Below are 24,987 nucleotides of genomic sequence, written 5' to 3' on the forward strand. Positions count from 1 at the left end.
TCTATAAAAAGGGAAATAAGGACAACCCGGGGAATCACAGACCAATCAGCTTAACTTCTGTAGTGGGAAAGATAATGAAGCAAATAATTAAGCAATGAATTTGCAAACGTCTAGAAGATAATAAGGTGATAAGTAACAGTCAGCATGGATTTGTCAAGAACAAATCCTGTCAAACCAACCTGATAGCTTTCTTTGACAGAGTAACAAGCCTTGTGGATAGGGGGAAAGCGGTAGACGTGGTATATCTTAACATTAGTAAACCTTTTGATACTGTCTCGCATGACCTTCTCATAAACAAATTAGGATAATGCAACTGAGATGGAGCTACTGTAAGGTGATTGGAAACCCATTCCCAGAGAGTAGTTATCAGTGGTTCACAGTCATGCTGGAAGGGCATAACGAGTGGGGTCCCGCAGGGATCAGTTCTGGGTCCAGTTCTGGGTCCAGTTCTGTTCATTATCTTCATCAATGATTTAGATAATGGCATACAGAGTACACTTATAAAGTTTGTGGCCATTACCAAGCTGGGAGGGGTTGCAAGTGCTTTGAAGGATAGGATAAAAATTCAAAATGATCCAGACAAAGTGGAGAAATGGTCTGAAGTAAATAGCATGAAATTCAATAAGGACAAATGCAAAGTACTCCACTTAGAAAGAAATAATCAGTTGCACACATACAAAATGGGAAATGACTGCATAGGAAGGAGTACTGTGGAAAGGGATCTGGGGCTTATAGTGGACTACAAGCTAAATGTAAGTCAATAGTGTAACACTGTTGTAAAAAAAGCAAACATCTTTCTGGACTGTATTAGCAGGAGTGTTGAAAGCAAGACATGAGAAGTAATTCTTCCGCTTTACTCCACGCTGATTAGGCTTCAACTGGAGTATTGTGTCTACTTCTGGGTGCCACATTTCAGGAAAGATGTGGACAAACTGGAGAATGTCCAAAGAAGAGCAACAAAAATGATTAAAAGTCTAGGAAACTTGACCTATGAGGGAAGACTGAAAAAACTGGGTTTGCTTTGTCTGGAGAAGAGAAGACAGAGGGGACATGATAACAGTTTCAAGTACATAAAAGGAGGAGGGAGAAGAATTGTTGTTCTTAACCTCTGAGGATAGGACAAGAACCAATGGGCTTAAATTGCAGCAAGGGAGGTTTAGGTTGGATATTAGGAAAAACTTCCTGTCAGGGTGGTTAAGCACTGGAATAAATTGCCTAGGGAGGTTGTGGAATCTCATCACTGGAGATTTTTAAGAGCATGTTAGACAAACACCTGTCAGGGATGGTCTAGATAATACTTATTCCTGCCATGAGTGCAGGAGACTGGACTGGACTAGATGACCTCTCGAGGTCCCTTCTAGTCCTATGATTGTATGATCCTATGATGTGCATTTATTCTTACCCAAGGAGACTGGCTTTCACCAAAGATTGGTTGGACACTGAAGATTCTCTTTGACTCCGGGCTGCCTTCCTCTCAGCTTAGCAGCTCAGGTTCAAAATGTTTCCAATGAAATAAATGGTTTGGTGTTCTGGTTCCTTTTATTTGTGTGGCCAGCCTCCTAGGAGTCTGAAGCATGCCCCTTTACCATGACTGCATGTTAAGGAAGTTCTCCTTTGTGCACTAGCATGTTAAATTTCTTCTTTCAGATTGTAACAATGGGCTAAGCAGATGATGGTGTTCTCTACTCATCTCATTTATGTTGTGGGTAACTAGTCTCCCTTTGGCAACAGCCTCTCCCAGCATTACATCTGAGTAATTTGGCTGGCAGCTGCAGAATTCCCTGCAGACAAGAGAGAGGAACCCATTCTCTTGGTCCAGCTCTGAGCCATTCAGCAGCCACTAAGGCTGGAGTAGCCTCCATAGCCCGAGCACCCCTCTCGAAGGCATGGGGAAGACTGAATGATCTTTGTAGCAATGGATTCTCCAGCTCTATCCCCAATTTTCTTCTGTACAACAACATGCAGGGACACACTGGGAAGCTGAACTCCTCTTTGCGTCCCAGGGGTGGGGTCCTCCCCAACTCAGTAGAAACAAAATGTCTCCACTACAAGAGTCCTCGGCACCTACAGAGATGGCCACAGCAAGATTTGCCCCCCAAAGAGAAGCTAGTGAAAGATTAACTACAAGCACATCTAAGTGAAGCCAACATACTAGACCCAGCACAATCTGGCTTTAGAACCAGACACAGAACTGAAACTGCTTTAGTGGCACTGATGGAAGATCTCTTCCTGACAATGGATAGAAGCCAGACATCCATTCTCATCCTCCTAGACCTCTCTGCAACATTCAACGCTATTGACCATGAGATACTGCTGTTTCACCTGACAGAGATGGCAAGAGTTCGGGGTGATGCACTAAAATGGCTTCAGTCCTTCCTGCAGTGATACACCAAAGAACAGTAATGGGAACTGCACTTCTATCACTAGACCCTTCAGTTGCGGGGTTCCACAAAGATTAATTCTCTCTCTGGTTCTTTTCAGCATCTATACGGAACCACTGCGTGAACTGATCAGATGACATGGTCTCAAGTGCCAGTGATATACAGATGATAAACAGCTCTATCTATCCTTCACCACTTATGACCATGTCAACCACCACCAAGATGGCCCTGTGCTTGGATGAGATCAGCTTATGGATGAACAACAACTGGCTGAATTTGAATCCAAGCAGAAGAGGTGATGCTGGTGGGCAAAGGAAAGTATTTTGAGGAGTTTTCAGCCATGATAGTCTCTCCTGTGATTGAAGGTTCATGTCCACAATTGGTCAATTCAGTCCATAGTCTAGGAGTACTCTTGAATTCCTTACACCACAACAGCCACAAGTAATGCTTTCTACCTTCTCTGGTTGGCTGGGAGACTCCATCCCATCCTGATGTATGAAAACTTGGCCTTAGTTATTCAGGCCTTCATCACCTCTCAGCTGGACTATAGCAATGTAAGATACCTGGGCATGAAACCTTCAACACTTACATAACTCCAAATAATACAAAATGCTCCTCAGCAACAAAGGCTACTGTGAGCACATCACACCTGTCCTCTGTGGCTTCCCATAGAATTCTGAATCAAATTCAAGGTCTTGGTCCTTATCATCAAAGTGCTCCAGGGCCAGGGCCCAGGATACCTAAATGATTGTTTAAAGCTCTTTGAGAGCTGTCTGAGACTAGGAAATTAACTCCCCAGGACAGGACTATCACAAACCTCATCACTTTCCGTTCCAAGTGCAAGGTGGATTTCTTTGACCTTGTTTTCTACAATATACACACACAGAAAAAACAAACAAAAGAAATCCATGCCATCAAAACAAGCCACTCCACTGCTTCTTCCTCTGGGAACAGGATGAGTGAACAAAACAGTGCGTGACAGCAGTTAGTCAAGTTGCTTAATACACTCCTAGAAGGTATGCAGATACTATGGCAATGACCATAGTATAAAAACCCTCATAGTTTAGAGTTTAGTGTTGGTGGTCAGTGGGTGATAACTGAGTGGGGAGTCAGTGAGCACCAACCTGTACAGTACACTGTTTGAAAAACAGTTTTTGTTCTTCAAAATCACTGTTAAATTATTAATACAGATTAATTTGGTAAATTTATTCAAGTAACTTGAATGGAATATCATGGATTGAAGTGTTTCTCCATAGCACAGATTTTTAATCTTTGCAGGTGTTTTATTGTCACAAAATATGCTACTTTTATGTTAAAAGTGAATTAAGTACAAGTCAGTAACGTTTGGCAATTAATTAATGTATCAAAGCAGGCTCAACAACCCATGTTTACTACAAAACAATGCTACTTTTCCCAAGTTGTAGAATTACAGTCTGAGCTCCAGTGAAGTAAGTCCTTATAGGTCTCCAGAGAGGAAAGACTGTTTTCCTAAATCCTCTATGTGGTCTCAAGTTGCAGTGGGGGAGGTCTAGGTTGGATATTAGGAAACACTATTTCACTAGGAGGGTGGTGAAGCACTGGAATGGGTTACCTAGGGAGGTGGTAGAATCTTCATCCTTAGAGAGTTTTCAGACCTATCAGTTTTGGCTGGGATGATTTTGTTGGTGTTGGTCCTGCTTTGAGCAGGGATTGGACTAGATGACCTTCTGAGGTCTCTTCCAACCGTAATATTCTATGATTCTATGAACAGTGTCTGTGCGGATCATGTTTAGGAGAGATGGGTCTAGCTATAAAGTTCCTATCTGCACTTTGCAGGCATTCTGATCTGAGATTTGTTCCAAGCTTCTCTCTGACGTTTAAAGTGCCAGTATACAAATAAGCTAGTGCCACCAAACATAATGGTGGTAGACAGCTCTTTGTTAGATTAATGCTACATTGTAATTAGGGTGTTTTGAATAAAGTTATCTCTTAGGAAAAAATGCCCCATTTTAACGAAAATATGATCTATTTTCTGCTGGCACTTAGTTTAAAAACTGCTCTGCAACCTTTTTAAAGTTAAGAGATGGGGGAACCAGACTGCTGCAGAGACGCACGTGGATCAGACAGAGACTTCTCTTAGAGGAGAGTCTACTGATAGAGATTCTTTAGGTTTTAAGTCAGGAGGAGAGGATGAAAGAGGACAAAGTATGGGCCAGATCAGATGAGAAACATTCACACAAAGAATCTGACACATCAGAAAAGGGCAGACAAATAAACAGTGACAAGTTTTTAAAGTGCTTGCACACAAATGCTAGAAGTCTAAATAATAAGATGGGTGAACTAGAGTGCCTCGTGTTAAAGGAGGATATTGATATAATAGGCATCACAGAAACCTGGTGGAGTGAAGACAATCAATGGGACACAATCAGTCCAGGGTACAAAATATGTCGGAAGGACAGAACAGGTCGTGCGGGGGTGGGAGAGAGGGGACACTATATGTGAAAGAAAATGTAGAATCAAATGAAATAATCTTAAATGAATCCACATGTTCCATAGAACCTCTATGGATAGTAATTCCATGCTCTAATAAGAATATAACAGTAGGGATCTATTATCGACCACCTGACCAGGACAGTGAGAGTGACGATGAAATGCTAAGGGAGATTAGCGAGGCTATCAAAAGAAAAAAACTCAATAATAGTGGGGGATTTCAATTATCCCCATATTGAAAAAGTGACCATAATATAACATTTAACATTCCTGTGGTGGGAAGAACACCTCAACAGCCCAACACTGTGGCATTTAATTTCAGAAAGGGGAACTATGCAAAATGAGGAGGTTAGTTAAACAGAAATTAGAAGGTACAGTGACTAGAATGAAATCCCCGCAAGCTGCAAGGACACTTTTCAAAGACAGCATAATAGGGGCTCAACTTAAATGTATACCCCAAATTAAAAAACACAGTAGAAGAACTAAAAAAGAGCCACCGTGGCTTAACAACCATGTAAAAGAAGCAGTGAGAGATAAAAAGGCATCTTTTAAAAAGTGGAAGTCAAATCGTAGTGAGGTAAATAGAAAGGAGCATAAACACTGCCAAATTAAATATAAAAATGTAATAAGAAAATCCAAAAAGGAATTTGAAGAACAGCTAGCCAAAAACTCAAAAGGTAATAACAAAATGTTTTTTAAGTACATCAGAAGCAGGAAGCCTGCTAAACAACCAGTGGGGCCCTTGGACAATCAAGTTACAAAAGGAGCACTTAAAGATGATAAAGTCATTGTGGAGAAACTAAATGAATTGTTTGCTTCAGTCTTCACGGCTGAGGATGTTAGGGAGATTCCCAAACCTGAGCCGTCTTTTGTAGGTGACAAATCTGAGGAATTGTCAGAGATTGAAGTGTCACTAGAGGAGGTTTTGGAATTAATTGAGAAACTTAACAGTAACAAGTCACTGGGAACAGATGGCATTCCCCCAAGAGTTCTGAAAGAACACAAATGTGAAATTGCGGAACTATCGACTATGGTTTGTAACCTATCCTTTAAGTCAGCTACCGTACCCAGTGACTGGAAGATAGCTAATGTAACACCAATATTTAAGAAGGGCTCTAGAGGTGATCTGGGCAATTACAGACCAGTAAGTCTAACATTAGTACCGGGCAAATTAGTTGAAATAATAGTAAAGAATAAAATTGTCAGACACACAGAAGAACATAAATTGTTGCGCAAAAGTCAACATGGTTTCTGTAAAGGGAGATCATGTCTTACTAATCTATTAGAGTTCTTTGAGGGGGTCAACAAACATGTGGACAAGGTCCCTCACCAAAGGCTCTTACGTAAATTAAGTTGTCATGGGATAAGAGGGAAGATCCTTTCTTGGATTGAGAACTGGTTAAAAGACAGGGAACAAAGGGCAGGAATAAATGGTAAATTTTCAGAAGGTAGAGGGGTAACTAGTGGTGTTCCCCAAGGGTCAGTCCTAGAACCAATCCCATTCAACTTATTCATAAATGATCTGGAGAAAGGGGTAAACAATGAGGTGGCAAAGTTTGCAGATGATACTAAACTGCTCAAGATAGTTAAGACCAAAGCAGACTGGGAAGAAGAACTTCAAAAAGATCTCACAAAACTAAGTGATTCAGAAACAAAATATAGCAAATGAAATGTAATGTGGATAAATGTAAAGTAATGCACATTGAAAAAAATAACCCCAACTATACATACAATATGATTCGGGCTAATTTAGCTACAACTAATCAGGAGAAAGAATCACCCTCTTTGGAGAAATGAAAACTCTCCTTGAGAATTCACTGATCTGGTCTTTCACATCTACACAGTGTTGCTGAGCTTTTGGGTTCAGACTCTCATACAGTTCAGGGCTTAATTTGGAATCATGCAAGGTTTTCAGTTAAGTTAATTCAGCTCATCATCCCATGCATTCACCCACATGCACAAGCTAAACTGTTAAAAGTCAAATTAAAAAATATATATACAAAAATCATGGAACCCATGACCTTCAGAAAGGCCATGGCAAAAAAGCAGATTGAATTATAATGCAATATTATTCAAACATCTTTCATGTTGGATTCCCTCCCATAATTTCCACTTCATAGGCAACAAGGGTGTAGGATGCTGTGCTTTCTGAAGACTCACACTGCTAACCAATATATTCACATTATCTGCATAATTATTCCATATCTGACGTCCCAGTCCTTGTCCTCAAAGGACACCTGCACAACACCTTCAAAAGACAAGCCTGGGAACATAAATTTACAATTCGGCTAGACACTGAAAATCATGGACTTAATAAAGACACTGAATTTATGGCCATTTTTTAAAAGTTAACACAAGATAAACCAGTAACAAGGGTGGGAGGGGTGAAGGACTGATTTAATTATTTTGTGTCTTTTATGCAAACCACTTACCAAGTTCTGTGGCTGCTGGAGAAGTTTTATCAGAGATGGATGGCTGTAACCTGAAACAAAAGAAGGAGACTATTTCCATCTGGTTTCAAGTAGCCTTTTTGAGATTTATTCATCAGTATGTACTGTAGTTTAGAGAGTAACTTTATTTACTTAACTTGCTTTTTTCTTAGGGCATGGCTACACTTGCAGATAGAGAGCACTTTGAGTTAAGCCAGCCTTCAGAGAGCGCAGTAGGGAAAGCGCTGCAGTGTGTCCACACTAACAGCTTCAAGCGCACTGGCGTGGCCACATTTGTGGCACTTGCAGCGCCTTTGGGAGGGGTGCATTGTGGGCAACTACCCCAGCATGCCAGTGACTGCAATGTGCTTTTCAAATGGCGGGGTGGGGAGTGGAGTGTGACAGGGAGTGTTGTGTGTATGTGGGGGGAGAGAGAGTGGGTATTTGGGGGACTGAGAACATGTCAGCATGCTGTCTTGTAAATTCAGACAGCAGCAGACCCCCCTCCCTCCCACCTCTCTCTCTCTCTCTCTCACACACAGCATTCCACACTAATGGTTGCTTTGTCTCAGAGCAGATAAGCAGCCAGCTATCAGAAACAGAGCTTTCAACGGGCATATCCGCATTCCTGCAGCAGTTCAAAAACAATGACAAGAGTGGCCTCTTGACTTAAGGGGATTATAGGACGTTTCCGGAGGCTGATCAGAGTGCAGTAATACAACACCTTGTTCACACTGGCGCTGCGGCGCTCCAGCGAAGGTGCAGCAAACATTATTCCACTCGCCGAGGTGGAGTAACAGCAGCGCTGTAGCCGTGGAGTCAGAGCGCTCTACGTGCCTTGCCAGTGTGGATGAGTAGTGAGCTAATGCACCCGGGGCTCCTGTATTGCGCTGTAACTCGCAAGTATAGCCAAGCCCTTAGTGTCGTCTCTAACCTTTGCCTGTATTAAAGTATTAAAGGTTGGTCCCTTTCTAAAGTGGCACAAACCGTTTTTCCCCTATGACTTACATTCTCTTCAGTAGCTGTGGGACAAATGCAGCATCTGATTACAGGGACGCGTGATACCACCAAACACTCTGGTGTAAGACTTCATTGAGTGTTAGGGCTTATCACCAAATTGACAATTAGGTTGAAATGGACACAACATGATCTGTTGTCCTATTAAAGTTTGATTAAAACAGATAACACAGTTACAGACAGTTTGAAAAGGAATCAGGCCCATAGGTGACATATGTGAATCTTTCTTGTATAAATGAAGCTCTTTCATGATTAATCTTTTTAACCATCAGTTTGAAGTGCTGCCATCCACTTGAGTGGTGGAAATTTGCTTCCTCTTCACTCTGGGATTACCATGTTAACACTTCCCATTTCTCTTTAGTACCACATGTATCTGTCACCCACTTTCTTTTACTCAGAATGGGGTCACTGTTTGCTAGATCAGTGCCACTAACATTTTTCGGCTCAGATTCTATTACTGTAAATGTTTAGAAAGCATGCACTGTGGACTGCTTATTTTCCCACTCTGAAGAGATTCTTTCCAAGAACAGAAGGATAGTAATCCTAACCTTGACTTGTTTGAGTAAAATGACCTTCATCAAGCACTGAACATTGTATTTTCATACACACTCATTTGTCCACTCAAAGTCATCCTGGAAAATTATGCTCCATCCTTATGCTTGTCAGCCCATACTAGTCCATCGCTTCCAAGCACAGAAGGGATGAATATCATATAAATATCACGCAAAAGTGGCCAATGATCACAAAGTGGGAGGAGAGGACCCCTAGTAGCATCATTCCACCTATCACCCCTGAACTTGTGGAAGTTCTTACACAAAAATGGCACATAGTTTGGGCTCTTGGGTTTGGTGAGGGGGTATCTGATATAACCCCTGGCAAAGTAGCATATTATATCCAAATGAACAATATGAACTGACACTGGATAGCAATGGAGTCTGGTTGCTCTAGAGCTATAAGAGTTCCTTTGGCCAATGGACAGCAAGAGCATCCAGCGACCTGTCACTCAACAGCAGACCCACAAGTTCACTGTTCCCTATGGGAACTTTTGGCCAGGCCCACTCCCCCAGTGACATGCTGCCTCAGGAAGCCAGCTTCAAAAACATGAAGTTATGAGAGTTATTGATTCCCTTCCCACCTGTTTTCTTCCCCAAAGGGAATAACAATTTGCAGGAGAAACAGCACTTCATTTAATCAATACTGAGGACTTCAGTAACTCATCCAGAGGTTATGGCCCTACTACAGGAGTGGGTGGGTAAGGTTCTGTGGCCTGCAGTGTGCAAAAGATCAGACTGATGATCATGATGATCCCTTCTGAACGTAAAGTCTACAAGTCTATAAAGGAAAAACAATGCCAAGCAAGTCTGCATTAAAATAGTTGTGGGTGACAACTACACATTTACTGAACTCCTAGGGTAAGTTCATTTAGCTATTACAAGTTTCATTACATAATGCAGCCTATCACAGAATTATGGACCAGATTTAATTATGGATTTTTTGTCCGTAATAAAAAGGTACAGTTATAATTCAATGGCAAAACAGCACTGTTCTAGCGAACGTTTTGTACAGATACCAACAATGCTGAGGCCTACTCAAAAGCGAGAAACACTAGGCATCGCGCAGAGGTCTGCCAATGGCTTGACAGCTCTCTCTGGCACATCTGTTACATTTGGATAGCATTCATAACTACTTGCCCACATTAAGCATTCATTTCACACAATCTCTGCAAGATTCTGCCTTTTTAAAAAAAGAGCATATATTGGGTCACATTCTTAGCCGTGTCTTCATTTGTGCACATGCATATACATAAACCCACATTTTGCAGGTGCAGACACCAGTGCATGATCTTTTACAATCCTAACACAAGGCGTGGGTGTGCACATGCACCAAAGTACATAGACAGGTGCATGCCAAGGCTATAAGTCAACCGTACTGTATTTGTTTGAGGTGTAACACACGCAGTAATGCACACGATGGCAGTGGAGTGTACAAGTCTTTGTAACATGTTATAACAGTGGTTCACCTCCATTACCACTAGAGATCCCTAGTTATGAATCACTATTTAAAGTCAAGAAAACCAAACCAAAACTTATGTTAGATGTGCTGGTTTTATCATCTTCCATCATGCTGGGGACAGGAAGAGAGAATGACATGGCAGTCGTCACTGCCTTTCTGCAGAGACATCAGGAATAGGTGTTTCCATACCTCAACGACTGGCTGATCAAAGGTCGCTCCAGGACACAAGTGGAAACTCAGGTCTCGTTTATCAGAACCACCTTTGAGAACCTGGGTCTGTAAAATCGACTCTGTCCCCCATCCAGAGGATAGAGTTCACAAGGGTGATAATGGACTCGACCCAAGCCAGGGCATTCCTCCCACAGGTGAGGTTTCAACCCTCAACGACATGATCCAGGGAGTCATGCAGTTTCCCACCACTACCATGAGAAACTGCCTGAAGCTTCTCGGGCACATGGCAGCCTGTACTTACGTGGTACAGCTCCAGCCACTCCAGTCATGGCTCGTGTCAGTCTATCGACCAGCCCTGGACAGCTTGGACAGGATCGTGACCCTGCCTTGCCCTATCCTCGATTTGTTCTGCTGGTGGACCAATGCCCAGCAGGTGTGCTCAGGAGTCCCTTTTGCTGCCCCACAGCCAACCCTGTAGTTGGTGATGGACGTGTCAGACTTGGGCTGGGGAGCTCATCTGGGGGACCACAGGACTGAAGGCCTCTGATCACAGGCAGATCTGCGCCTCCACATCAATGTCAGATAGCTCAGAGCGGTGTGCTTAGTGTGTCAGATATTCTGCCCTTTCCTAACTGGACAATAGGTATCAGTCGTGATGCACAATATGGCTGCAATGTTCTATATCAACAAACGGGGGTGCACGCTCCTCTCCCCTATGCCAGGAAGCCCTTATTCTATGGGACTTGTGTGTAGAACATTCAGTCCACCTGCAGGTGTTGTACCTCCCCGGGATTCAAAACGACATGCCGAACCACCTCAGCAGGTCATTTCGCAGCCACGAGTGGTCCCTTTGCCCGGACGTCGCAAATTCAGTCTTCCAGAGGTGGGAATTTCCCCTAATTGACCTCTTCGCCATGCGATGCAACAGGAAGTGCCAGCAGTTCTGCTCCTTCCAGAATCATAGCCCAGGCTCCACAGCACATGTGTTCCTCTTCCATTGGGGAGCGGCTCTCCTGTATGCATTCCTGCCGATACCGCACGTTCACAAGGTCCTGCTCAAGATCTGCAGAAATCGTGCTCAGGTCATACTGATAGTACCGGCCTGGCCCCATCAGCACTGGTACACATCCCTCTTAGACATGTCCATGGGAGCCCCGATTACCTTGCCAATCTCCCCGGACCTTCTCACAAAGGATCACAGATGTCTCCAACACCCAACCCTACGGACACTCCATCTTACAGCATAGAGGCTCTACATTTGAATCCATCGGAACTTTCCTGTTCAGACCAGGTTAGACAGGTCCTCCTTGACAGTAGGAAACTCTCGATGAGAGCCACGTACCTTGCCAAAAGTGGAAGAGATTTTCAATCTGGTTGGCGCAGCGTGACTCACCCCCGACACTAGCCTCAGTGCTGCACATTCTAGACTACCTTCTATATCTGAAGCAGGAGGGTCTCTCGTTGACTCCTATAAGAGTACAATTGGCTGCCACCTCAGCCTTCCACCCGGGGATACAGGGCCGCTCGGCTTTTACTAACCCCATGGTCAGCCGCTTCTTAAAGGGGCTCAACAGGTTGTACCCGCATGTCCGTCAACCAGTTCTGGCCTGGGATCTCATCTTGGTCCTCTCTAGGTTCATGGGGCCACCTTTTGAGCCTTTAGCAACATGCTCCCTGCTCTCTCTCTCCTACAAGGTTGCGTTCCCAGTAGCGATAACCTCGGCCAGGAGGGTGTCTGAGCTCAAGGCCCTAACTTCAGGCCCACCCTACACCAGGTTCTTTAAGGACAAGGTTCAGCTCAGGCCCCACCCTGCTTTCTTTCCGAAGGCTGTCTCACAGTTCCATATCAACCAGGACATCTTCCTCCCCGTTTTCTACCCTAAACCTCATTCTAGTAACAGAGACTAGACAGGGAGCAGAGACTCCACACTCTGGATGTCCGCAGGGCGCTGGCCCTTTACACTGAGAGAACGAAACCATTCAGGAAGTCGGTCCAGTTGTTCGTGGTGGTGGCTGACGGGATGAAAAGGTCAGTCGGGTTCATCCCAATGCATTTCATCATGGATCGTGTCCTGTATCCATGAGTGCTATGACCTGACAGATGTTCCTGCACTTCCAATCACGGGGCACTCTACCAGGGCGCAGGCTTCATCTACAGCGTTCCTGGATCAGGTTCCTACCCAGGACATCTGCAGAGCAGTGACATGGTCTTCTATTCACACTTTCGCTGTGCATTATGCGATGACCCGACAGGCAATACTCCAATCAGTGGACAGCTCCAACCCCACCTCCTAAATTTGGCTTAGGAGTCACCTGATTGGAATGGACATGAACAAGCACTTGAAGAAGAAAAAACGGTTACTCCTAGTAATTGTTGTTCTTCGAGATGTGTTGTTCACGTCCATTCTAACACCCACCCTCCCACCCGTCTGTTGGAGTAGCCAGCAAGAAGGAACTGAGGGGGTGGTGGGTTGGCAGGGCTCTATATTAGGCGCCTGGGAGGCGCGACTCCAGCAGGCACCCAGGCCGATCTGACGGATTCTGCTAGGGGAAAAATCTTCCGGCCAACATGCACGCGCACACACCTGATTGGAATGGACATGAACAAGCACTCAAAGAACATCACTGGCATTCAGATGAATTTTCAAATAAATAGCTGACTGTAAAAATCAACTGAACTAAAACCAGCGATTTCTTTACCTCTGGCCCAGACTGGAACTTTGAGTCCTTTTTAACATATTTTTATTTTAATAGCAACCCTCATTAGAGACCAAGATTAAATCTTGGGCTATCTGTTTCAGCAATCAATATTTAAACTTCTGCATTAATATTTCTCTTCCCTACTGCAACATCTTCAAGAGAATACATTAAAATGTTAAGACCCAACTCTTTGATAGAACCTGGAAATACTAAATATGAAACAAATCTCATATGGCACACGGTTCATTTGTTACAAAGCAACACGTCTGAAGGTAGCATTAGACAGAAGTTAAGCTATGCTAACTGCTGTAGAAACTCCAGGAATTTCTCTGAACTGGGAGATAAGTCATGATCAAATTTTGTTTCAGAATTTAAAAAAAAAAAAAAAAGGACCCATAATGTGGGTCTCAACCCACAGTTGAGAACCCCTGTCCTAGTCACACCTTCTCAAGGCTTAACTTTTTCTTGAACATCCCTCCCACTCTATACATCAGACACTGCAGTGCTCCACCACCTAACACCTAAATGCATCTTTTCAATCTTGATGACCAATACCACGCACACTGGGCTAAATTCTGATCTCAGTTATTCTTGTGTAAATGCAGAGTAATGTCAATGAGGTCAATAGAATGACTCAATTCACACCAGTATATCTGAGATTAGAATCTAGCCTTATATTTTAAAGGAGTCCCTAACAAAGACACTACATAGGAACACCATTTTTTTCTTGAATTAAGTTGCTCTGAAAACACTGCCTACCTCCTGTTCTCCTCTCTGCATGTAGCTCGTTTTATACTAATTTCTCCTTATCTCTGTTCCAGCAATACAGTACAACATCCTTCACTTGTCACTGATCATACAGCAGATAATTATCTTTCAAAGAAGAAAAATCTGGAAGCTGGGAGGTATCAAGGAGAGAAAAACCAACTTCCTAACACTCTAGTTTTTAAGTACCAAACACATCATCCCACATTCTTGCACAATTAATCATCACACATTTCTCAAACGCAAGAAAAAGGAAAAGGGAAAACTATATTAGAAACCCCTCCACTAACCCACATACTAATGAAAACATCTCCCTAATTTTCTCTAGTACAAAATTGCATAACCACAAGTGGTAACTATGTACATAACTGAAAGATATTGCTTTCTGAACTGGACTGAAACCAAATGGAGCTCTTGCTGCATTATGTTTTTTTTTTCATATGCAGTGATTGGAATAGTGCTGTAAAAAGTAAAGGTGGTTCTTAACAAGAACATTTAAGATATGATGAGCAACTGTATGTTATACTAGTGTCCAAAGTCTCTCCTTTAGATTTGATAGTGGGCATGATACAAAACTCTGGTATCTGATCAGAGATCAGACTAAGTTTCATACCAGAAACTAAGTCAGTTGTGTGGAGAACAAAGTCAACTTCTTTAAAAAAAAACCCACCTATTAATTATGAAAAAACAATGGAAAGAATGGGAATGATTTGAGAAAAAAGTATAAACTTCAGCACAGGGTAGAAAGGTCTTATTATTTGGAACCTTTATAATATAGATTTTCATGGATATTTGGATTTATTTAGATAAGTGTTTATCTGATAAAACAAGTCCACACTAAATTAATAGCAAAAACATAACCAAGTGCTGTAGAATCTTAGACGAACACATTAATATATAAAAGGAAACCAACATGGTGTGCTACCATTTCCACCTAAAGAGGCCCAACAACAGAACTCCTCATGCCGAAATGAGAGCTCTAACACAAAACAAGAATAAAGCCAACAGGCTTTCAAAAACTTAAATATAAATCTGTCCTGTGTTCTGATACACTAAACAATGGCTCTGACTGTTCCAAATGCATGGCCTTTCCACTGAGAATGCCCTCATACTATGGCTACAGGTATGTTAACCCCAGGAACCAACAGCAAGAAAAGACTCTCCAGCTCTTACAGTCTGTGACTGGATATGGGTGATCTTTTAAATAACTCCATCTCAAGCTATTTAGGACTTTATAGATTGTACTTGTGATGGGTTCGGTCACAGAGACCCCCTTGGGACTGTCACCTGATCTGCTGAAATTACCTCTGAGCCCATTTTCCCTGCCAGTTTGAGACTTCCAGAACCCAGTCTTGTTGAGCCAGACATGCTAGCCTGCTGCAACACAGACCCAGGGCCTGGTCCATGCCCACAAAGCTGCAGACTTAACTGAAAACAGCTTAGCAGGTTACCTGTCTCCAGCACCCAGACACCCAGTTCCCAATGGGATCCAAACTCCAAATAAATCTGTTTTACTCTGTATGAAGCTTATACAGGGTAAACTCATAAATTGTCCGCCCTCTATAACACCGATAGAGAGATATGCACAGCTGTTTGCTCCCCCAGGTATCAACCACGTACTCTGGGTTTATTAATAAACAAAAGTTATTTTATTAAGTATAAAAAGTAGGATTTAAGTGGTTTTAAGTAATAACAGATAGAACAACGTAAATCACCATGCAAAATAAAGCAAAAACATGCAAGGCTAAGCCTAATACATTAAGAAACTGATTACAGGTAATGTCTCACCCCCAGAGATGTTCCAATAAGCTTCTTTCACAGACTAGACTCCTTCCTAGTCTGGGCCCAATCCTCTCCCCGGTACAGTTCTTGTTAGTTCCAGCAGACATCTCAGGTGGTAAACAGGGGTTTCCTCATGACTGGCAGCCCCTTTTGTCCTGCTCCACCCCCTCTTATAGCTTTGGTACAAGGCGGGAATCTTTTGTCTCTCTGGGTCCCCACCCCTCCTTCTAAATGGAAAAGTACCAGTTATAAGACGGATTTCGTTATCAGGTGACATGGTCACATATCACTGTAAAACGCCTAGTCTCCATTCCCCATGGGCTGGCCCACACGTACTAAGGAAGGCTTTCCAGTAACTAAGGCCATTTACAACTGATTGTTTCTGGAGCACCCTTAATGGTCTCCAATTAATAGGTTTACATCAATGATACAAGTTTATATCTTATTCTCCTAACTCCAGATATAGAAATAATACATGGAAACAAATAGGATGAACACACTTAGTAGCTTTCTAATGACACCATACAAGGGGTATTTAGCGTAAAGCATATTCCAGTTATGTCATATTCATAAGCATATTTCCATAAAGCATATGGAGTGCAACGTCACAGTACTCACACACTTGCAGAAAGATAGCCAATGCAAAGCAGAGAGCAGATTGGGTTATGAATTCACTGTGGCTCACCAAACTCAAGAGAAGAGCAGCTACGTTCCATACTAGCTGAAGGTCTCAAGTGTTTGTTATGGGTAGCCCCAACCAGAGTGCATATACATAATCTAGCCTGAGAGTTATAGGACATTGATCAATGATGCATAGTCTGCTTTGGAGAGAAATGTTGCCAGCCATTGGTGACTATACCACCTGTGGTAGCTACTTCTTATCTGTGAATCTACAGCCTGTAATGGATCCAATGTAACCTTGAAACAGGTATCTATATTGGTAAAAGCCAGACAAACTCCTGAAGTCAAAGCTGTACTCTCAGCCTTAGCCTGTTCAACAAATGCTTTCCTTACCTACTAGCATCAATTTGTCTTAACTCATCTGAGCCGCAGCCAGTTCGCATGCACCCAGTCTCTTCCTTTTGCTATCAGATGCTGTTCTTTCCCATTGTTGAAATTAGAAGAGATGTAGACCTAAAGCACTGTTATCACTGCAGACCAAAATATGTTCCCTAAACAGCCACAGATATACACTGAACACAAGGGTCACAAAATGGAACCCCAAACACAACACCCTTGGGAAGAAAAAGCACCTATTACCTACTCTTTGAGCACTCCAGACAGAAGGAGCAAACCTCTGAAATACTATTCCATCAACAACAGTAAGTCAGTGCAGGAAAGACAATCAAGCCTTGTGATCAGTGGTAGCTTTAATGTATGTTGTAACTTATGATTTTATTTTCTCTGTACTGAAACTTTGAATTCCTATGGTTCTGCCTGTCTGCAGAAGCATTTCTGTTTTCAGAGTTGCTGTGGCGTATTACAGCTGAGACCATGCACTCTCCGGGTTCCTTCTTGCTTTCCTAAACTAAAACAAGAGAGTCTATTTGAAACTGAAAAAATATATTCTGCCCTTATCACAGAGAAACATTACAGTATTGCAGGCTGCTGATAGGACTAACTAAATCAAGGGTGCTTAACTTATGCCCATCACTTGTCAATGGGACTACTCGCATGCTTAAGGGTAAACAGACATGTAGATATATGCAGTACCGGGGCCCTAGTATATCTATTTTAAAGTCTGATTTTAAAATAATGTAAGACCCAAGGCAGGGACCAGCATATTATTTTATACTCCCTCTCTTTGGTTATTTGGAAACCTCATTTTTCTTGGTACTGACAGTCTTACTTCATATTGATGTCATAACTAAGCACATCATGCCTCTAAATTCCTTGTTCTAGTTTCATTATAACAACCTATCTTTTCTTTCCAAGCACTGACACATTAGACTAACATGAGAGAGGATCAATTTTAAATTTTAAATACTGTTTTGAACATTTTGGTCTACAATGAGTAAAATCTCAACAGTATTTTAATTGTGTGTCATGCTACCAGGAATCATTTAAGATTATTATGAAGAAAGTAGATCTGGTTACCCAGCCACAGACAACACAACTGAGTTTGCACTGAATCTATCGGGGAAGTATCGGGGGTATGTTGGAGGGAATAAAGTGATTATCTGCTGCTGCTGAAAAACTACCTGCTGTATGAGAGACCTCCAGATTAAACCCTATGGAACGCTGACATGAACAGAGACAACTATCCAAGAAGCTTAGATACTAACTTTCATATTGCTTGTAAAAATGTGTAAATATGCTGCCTTTATTCGGATGCCCCATCCTTCTCCAAAGCCCAAATTCAGAGAGTGTCCTCTCCCCATTCTCTTTCATTTTTCCATCCACACACAATGTCCATCCTAACTCATGCCATCCTCTTCTTATTCTCCATACCCCAACCCCTGCCATTCTGACCCCCTCCTCACATTGTTCATTCTTCTCTCTCCTCTGGTATATCCTGTTGCTTCCCTACTCCACACACAAACCCCAGACAATTGAGGTGGAGTCCCTGAAGCCTGACTCTTTCCCAAAAGCAGGCTGCTGGATTTGTGGTCCCCCAAGCATTTCTGAGAAGGACTTACATCCATGTGAGATTGATAACTCAGTTCCTCTTCTTGCCAGTTAATCATTACATAAATATTATCAACAAAGAAAAAGTCCAAGAAGCAGAATATAATGGACATTTAGGCTAGAATGGCAAGGAGGTGGCATTCTGTTCTGCTGCCAACAAGGGCACTTGAGTCAGCAGCCTCAGGGCTCCCATTCTCCCAGTTTATGTCTACACTGCAGTTAGACACCTGCGGCTGCCCCGGGCTCACAGGGCTAGCTAGGGCTAAGCGACTGTTTAATTGTGGTGCAGATGTTCAGGCTTGGGCTGCAGCATGAGCTCTGGGACCCTCTCACTAACCAATTCATCCCTGTTGCTCAACCCCAGATCCAAAATGGATGAACCTCTAGTTGTTTCCTTGTCTTTATGAAAAATTGTATATGGGGCGTATGCCATAAGTGCTCCAATTTCACCAACCCGCCAGGCAGACCTTGTAACAAGAAATGCTGTTTTCATAGATAAATGAACATAGGAGCATATTGCCATTGGTTTGAATGGAGGTCTAGTAAGAGAGTGTAGGAAGAGGCCAGGGTTCCAAGTCAGGATTGGATCCCGTACGTGAGGGTAAAGATTTTGGAGGTCCATAGGAATCGTTTCATGAGAGGGTGGGTGAAGACGGAGTGGCTGTCTATCTCAAGGTCATGATGGCTGCCAAATGCACATGAATGGAGCTCGTGGATAACCCCAATTGAGGTCTAAAATATAGTCCAGGATAAGTGGTAATGGAGCGCTCATTGCCTCGACCTGATTGGAGGCACACCAGGATTGGAATCTAGTCCATTTGTGGGGGTAACTCGTATCTCACCTGCTATTAAAGAGTACTTGTTTAACTGACTACTTGTTTAACTGCTTCCGATCAGGTTATTTCCACATAGGTCTAGACGTGATAAATCGATTCCCGAGCACTTTCCCATCAACTCCTGTTCTCCAGCGCCGTGAGAGGCACAGGCAGAGTCAAAGGGGGAGCGTCAGCAGTTGACTCACCGCGGAGAAGACACCACAGTAAGTTGATCTAAGTACATCGACTTTGTTATTCACGTAGCTGAAGTTGCGTAACTTAGATTGATCACCCCTACTGTAGATCAGGGCTAAGTGAGACTTGCCAAAGTTCTGTTTTTCATGAACAGGAATGGGGGAAAGAAGAGCCACACTTGACTAGCCGAACAGCCCAGAAAATTTAATTCCAAGCCATACTCTCTTCTATCCTTGAAGCTCACCACTGAAAATTATGTAAAGTATTAGAATGGATATATCAAACATTCCCCCTCCTTCACCTTGGATGGGCATATCATCAAATTCCATTCACTTCCCATAAGTCTCATTTCCATGTTTTAACCCTGCTCCAAGAATGTCACCCAAAGTTGACTGAACTTCATCGCTGTAGACAGCATGCATCCAATTAACTCTTTCCTTCCCATTTCTCATTAGACAGCTACAGTGTGATAACAGAGATGTTCATATAAATCACTTCTGGGTAACAATGTAGTTCAACAAACATACTCACTTTTTTTACAACGAACTGGGAAAGGATTTTTCTAATTTACACTTTGGGGAAGAATTATTACTTGTTTTTTCAGATGTGTAGATGGGATGAAGTTTACCAAAAAGAAGAAAAGAAAGATAAAAATGGAGGGACGAATTTGACTTTGCTACAATATAGTGACCTAAGCTACCATATACTATGGAAAAATCCAACCCATTTGCTCTGTGCCAGAAGAGGATGCTAGCCATGTGGTATTAAAGATACACAGCAATGGGCAAGTACCATTGTCTACTTAAATAATCTGTTATGGAAGTTTCTTTTCCATTGACTAAGCAAGACCAGCATTTCTCATCTTATTTGTACATTTTAGGTTTCACGTGCAAAGGAGTATGAGTTGTCAGGTATTTTTCATTATTAAGTTACAGAGTTTTTTGAGATCTTGTACCAAAGGTGATTTTATCCTAACAGATTTGTTTTCTAATTGGAATAATTTGTGTTTCAAATATTAAGCCATCTCCTTTTGCACATTCCTGATAGGCATCTAAGAACTGATAATGCTCCCATTACTGTGGTAATTACATGCAAAATATGGTGAAGACTAGAACAACTTAAAAAGATAATTAGCGTTTAGTACACAATTTGAGAAACAAATTTCTTAAAGGATCTGGACTACATACACCAAGACATATCTTTCATGAATGCCATCACCTGACTCCAGTAATAAGAACATAAGAACAGCCATTCTGAGTCAGACCAAAGGTCCATCTAGCCCAATATCCTGTCTTCCGACAGTGGCCAGTGCCAGGTGCCCCATAGGGAATGCACAGAACAGGTAATCATCAAGTGATCCATCTCCTGTTGCCCATTCCCAGCTTCTGGCAAACAGAGGCTAGGGATACCATCCCTGCCCATCCTGGCTAGTAGCCATTGATGGACCTATCCTCCATGAATTTATCTAGTTCTTTTTTGAACCCTGTTATAGTCTTGGCCTTCACAACATCATCTGGCAAGGAGTTCCACAGGTTGACTGTGCATTGTGTGAAAAAATACTTCCTTTTATTTGTTTTAAACCTGCTGCCTTTTAATTTCATTTAGTGGCCCCTAGTTCTTGTGTTCTGAGAAGTAACACTTCCTTATTTACTTTCTCCACACCAGTCATGATTTTGTAGACCTCTATCATATTCCCCCCTTAGTCTTATTAATCTCTCCGCATACGGCAGCAGTTCCATACCCCTAATCATTTTTGCTGCTCTTTTCCGAACCTTTTCCAAGTCCAATATATCTTTTTTGAGATTGGGCAACCACATCTGCATGCTGTATTCAAGATGTGGGTGTACCATGGATTTAAATAGAGGCAATATGATATTTTCTGTCTTATCTATCCTTTTCTTAATGATTTCCAATAAGCATGGCATATGTGCTCCAGACATATATTTCAAATCTAAGGATATACAATAAATGAAAAAATCTTTCATACATACTGTAACAACTTTTTGCACATCTACAAGTTAAAAGAACATTAAGGTTGTAAAGTCAAGCACTTTAAAGTTAGCATTAATTCTGGCATTTCCTATCTACAACCTCAATTTGGCCCCCTTGTTTTATGCATTATGCTACAATTTTTAATTACATAATCACACACTATATTTTCCCCAGGACCCCTGTCTCATGTGGCAATTTTGTGATGTAGATGAATGGGAGGCTAACATAATACCAAACTCATTTTCATTTATACAAATCCAGGGTCAAATCCATTTAGATTAGATGTTGTTTAGTGCAGAAACACACAGTGTCCCCTAAAACCACTGCTACTTCCACATTAGAGCCAACTAAATTATTTCCCAAAAGCGGCCTCAGAGAGAAAGCACGGCAATTGTATTAATGGGAATAAGGTGCAAGTAGTGAGGAGTTCTGGAATGCTATACATTTATTAAGGTGCAATGTGCAAAGCATGTTATTTGACAACATAATTGCAAAAAGATTAACTCAAAGATTTAGGACTTTACAAATGCTGCAATGACTCAAACATTGCTAAATTATGGATTCAGAGAAACATGAGGTGGTGATTGAATTATCACAATTTCTATACAGGGTATATCTCCTAGCTTTCTAGTTACCCCAGAACTTTTTGCTGGTGCTCTTCCAACAGAAATATTTCCTTAAACAAGTCAGAAGTAACATGTATACAGTGCAAGTACACTGATCACTCAGTGGTCATAAATCTGCATTCTTTGCATTTGTGCTTCGATCACTGCCTGATTTTCCTTTCCACTGAAATATTTCTCAAAAGTTAACCCAGTTTTCCAGAGTCTGACAACTCCATCCTTCAGTTCCTTGCCCATCAATCTGCCTGCCACCATAACTTTAAATCAGCACTACAGCCTAATCTTTTATGCAGCTTTATCATATTAGATTCCACAACTGGTTCTTTGCTTCCTTTTCCAATTCTTTGTGGATTGAAGTACAAACTTAAACAACAAAGAAAGAGGAAGTTACTCACCTTGTGCAGTAACGATGGTTCTTCAAGATCTGTGTCCCTATGGGTGCTCCACTTTACGTGTCTGTGTGCCCCTGCACCTTTAATCGGAGATTTTTGGTAGCAGTGTCCCATTGAGCCCACGCATGTGCTCTCCCTCCCTTGTGGTCTGCCTCGAGCCTATTTAGCACTGCATGAGAGAACACCCCCCTACCCCCCACTTCCTTCTCTAACACAGAGCCCTATAGAGAACTTTGAAGTAGAGGGGAGGAGGGTGGGTTGTGGAGCACCCACAGGGACACACATCTCCAAGAACCATTGTTACTGTACAAGGTGAGTAACTTCCTCTTCTTTGAGTAGTGTCCCTATGGGTGCTCCACTTTAGGTGACTCCTGAGCAGTACCCACCACTGGAGGCTGGGACTTCAGAGTGGAGTCTTTTACTACTCCAGAATACTCTGGAGTCGAAGATAGTGTCAGCAGCCAAATCTTCAGTGATCGCATAATGTTCTGCGAAAGTATGGGCAGAGGCCCAAGTCATTGCTCTACAGATTGCTGAAATAGGGGTATCCCTACGGGATGTGATTGAGGTAGAAACTGACTTTGTGGAGTGCATATGGACTCTGGACAGAAGTAAGTTGTGCCCTTGATAAGTAATTAATGCAACTAGAGACCCATTTTGATAGTCTTTGAGGCGATATCACAGTGCTTTTGGATTTTCTGTGGACGAAAGGAAGAGTTCAGGAGATTTCCTGAAGTCCTTAGTCCTGTCCAAGTAGAATGCTAATGTCCTTCTAATATCTAGCATATGCACAATTGTCTCCCAGTTGTCACAATGTGGTTTTGGGAAAAAACAGGGAGATGGATCTGTTGATTCATATGGAAAGTGCAGAAAAAGTAGGGAGAAACTTGGGATATGTCCTTAGAGTTACTTTGTCTTTAAAAGAAAAAAAAAAAGGCCGTGAATGATGGATGTGTGATCAGGGCCACTATTTCTCCTATGTGCCTAGCTGAGGTGATGGCAATTAGAAATGCTGTCTTCATGGACAGTCTGTGAGAGAGAACAAGTTGCCCTGGACTCGGAGGGAGGTCTAGTCAAAGCCAGGCTGGAACAGGTGGTGTCACACGGGGGAAGAGATTCCCAATGCCCTTAAAGAATCTACGCATTAGTGGGTGAGCAAACACCAAGTGGGAAGCCATTTTCGCCACAAGATGTATCTTAAGGGAGCTGAGTGAGAGTTTAAAATGTAGTGCAAAATCAGAGGGAGGAATGATGAGGTTGGGTCTGTGTGTTTGGAATGACACAAACTTGGAGTCATTTCCATTTTGTAGATAAGTATGTCGAGTGGTCAACTTGTGGTTGTGTTGCAACACATCTTTCCACTCGTCAGAGCATTCTGCCTCTAAGCCTTGGAACTAAGAAGGAGCCAAGCCTGGAGGCGGAGGACCCATGGGTTGGGGTGAAGGGTCAGCCCATTGTTTTGAGAGGGCTGAAGAGAAACAGGAGGGCATATTGCCATCTGTGTCAGGTAAGGAAGCCAGACTTATCATGGTCAAGAGGGGCAATCAGAATAACTCTCGCTTTGTCTTGTTGAATTTTCAACAGAATCTTGGATAGAGTAGGAAACTGGGAAAAGACATACAAGTGGTCCCTGTCCCATGGGAAGATGAGGGCAACTTCCAGTGAATGTTTCCCAAGACCAGTCCTGGAGCAGTAACAAGGACCCTTTTTGTTCCATTAAGTAGTGAAGAGATCCATAGGCAGGGTTCCCCAAAGGGCGGATATATCTTGAAGCACCTCTGAATTCAGTACACACCCATTGTTGTGAGAAAATTCCAACAGACTGTTGGTTGTCACGTTCTGTATCCCTGGTAGATAGACAGCTGAGATGAGCACACTGTGATGGGTGCATCAATTCCAAAGTTTGAGTGCTTTCTTGTAGAGGGAGGAAGATCTGGCAGTTCCTTGTCTGTTTATACAAAACATACAGGTAACATTAAGTCCATCATGACCTTTGTGTGTTGGTTTTGAAGAAAGGCAGAGAGTGTGCACAAGCACTCCTGACAGCACTTAGCCCCAAAAGAGTGATATGGAAGGTCATTTCTGTTGAAGGCCATTTGTCCTGAACCTTGTTGTTGTGTAGGTGAGCTCCCCAGCGTATTAGGGAGACATGTGTACCAGGGTTGTGAATGTGGGTAGTGAGAGGAGTGCTGTCACTCGTACTGCATCAGGTTGGTGCTGATAAAGTCCAGCCACTATACCGAGATTAGTATGCCACTACAAAGAAGAGAACCTTGGAGAATACCCTGTGTGGAGCAGTCTGTACTGATAATGATCCTGCCCCAAAGGTAAGCAGTAGGAAATCTCCTGTACAATGGTTGTATTGAGATATGGAAGTAGGCACCCTGTGGTTCAGGGCTAGAAATCAATCTCTTTGCTCTAGAGCTGGTCCTAACTTCTGTGAAGTAGGGTAAGGTGACTTCTGAGTGGCGTGACAGGTGTACAGATGGCAGCTGATGCTGTAAGTTATCATTGTTCAGGCCCTCGACCAGCTCATCAAAGGTGCTTATAAGAGGCAGTTTGAGAGATCACGGACTAGGATGTAGACTGTTCCCATTTTTGAGCCCTGGGCCTCT

At 42.6% G+C, this 24,987-nt stretch overlaps 1 protein-coding gene across 2 annotated transcripts in view; it reads right to left on the reverse strand.

Moving 5' to 3' along the window:
* Positions 1-24,987, reverse strand: part of ABAT (4-aminobutyrate aminotransferase) — a 133,118-nt gene that overhangs the window by 29,474 nt on the left and 78,657 nt on the right. For both annotated transcript variants that reach the window (XM_073362483.1, XM_073362484.1), the window contains exon 6: positions 7,283-7,332. In XM_073362483.1, the coding sequence (XP_073218584.1) occupies positions 7,283-7,332 (50 nt within the window). The remainder of the gene's footprint in view (positions 1-7,282; positions 7,333-24,987) is intronic.

The sequence above is a fragment of the Lepidochelys kempii genome, chromosome 10 (genome assembly GCF_965140285.1).
Source record: "Lepidochelys kempii isolate rLepKem1 chromosome 10, rLepKem1.hap1, whole genome shotgun sequence".
Classification (NCBI taxonomy): Eukaryota; Metazoa; Chordata; order Testudines; family Cheloniidae; genus Lepidochelys; species Lepidochelys kempii.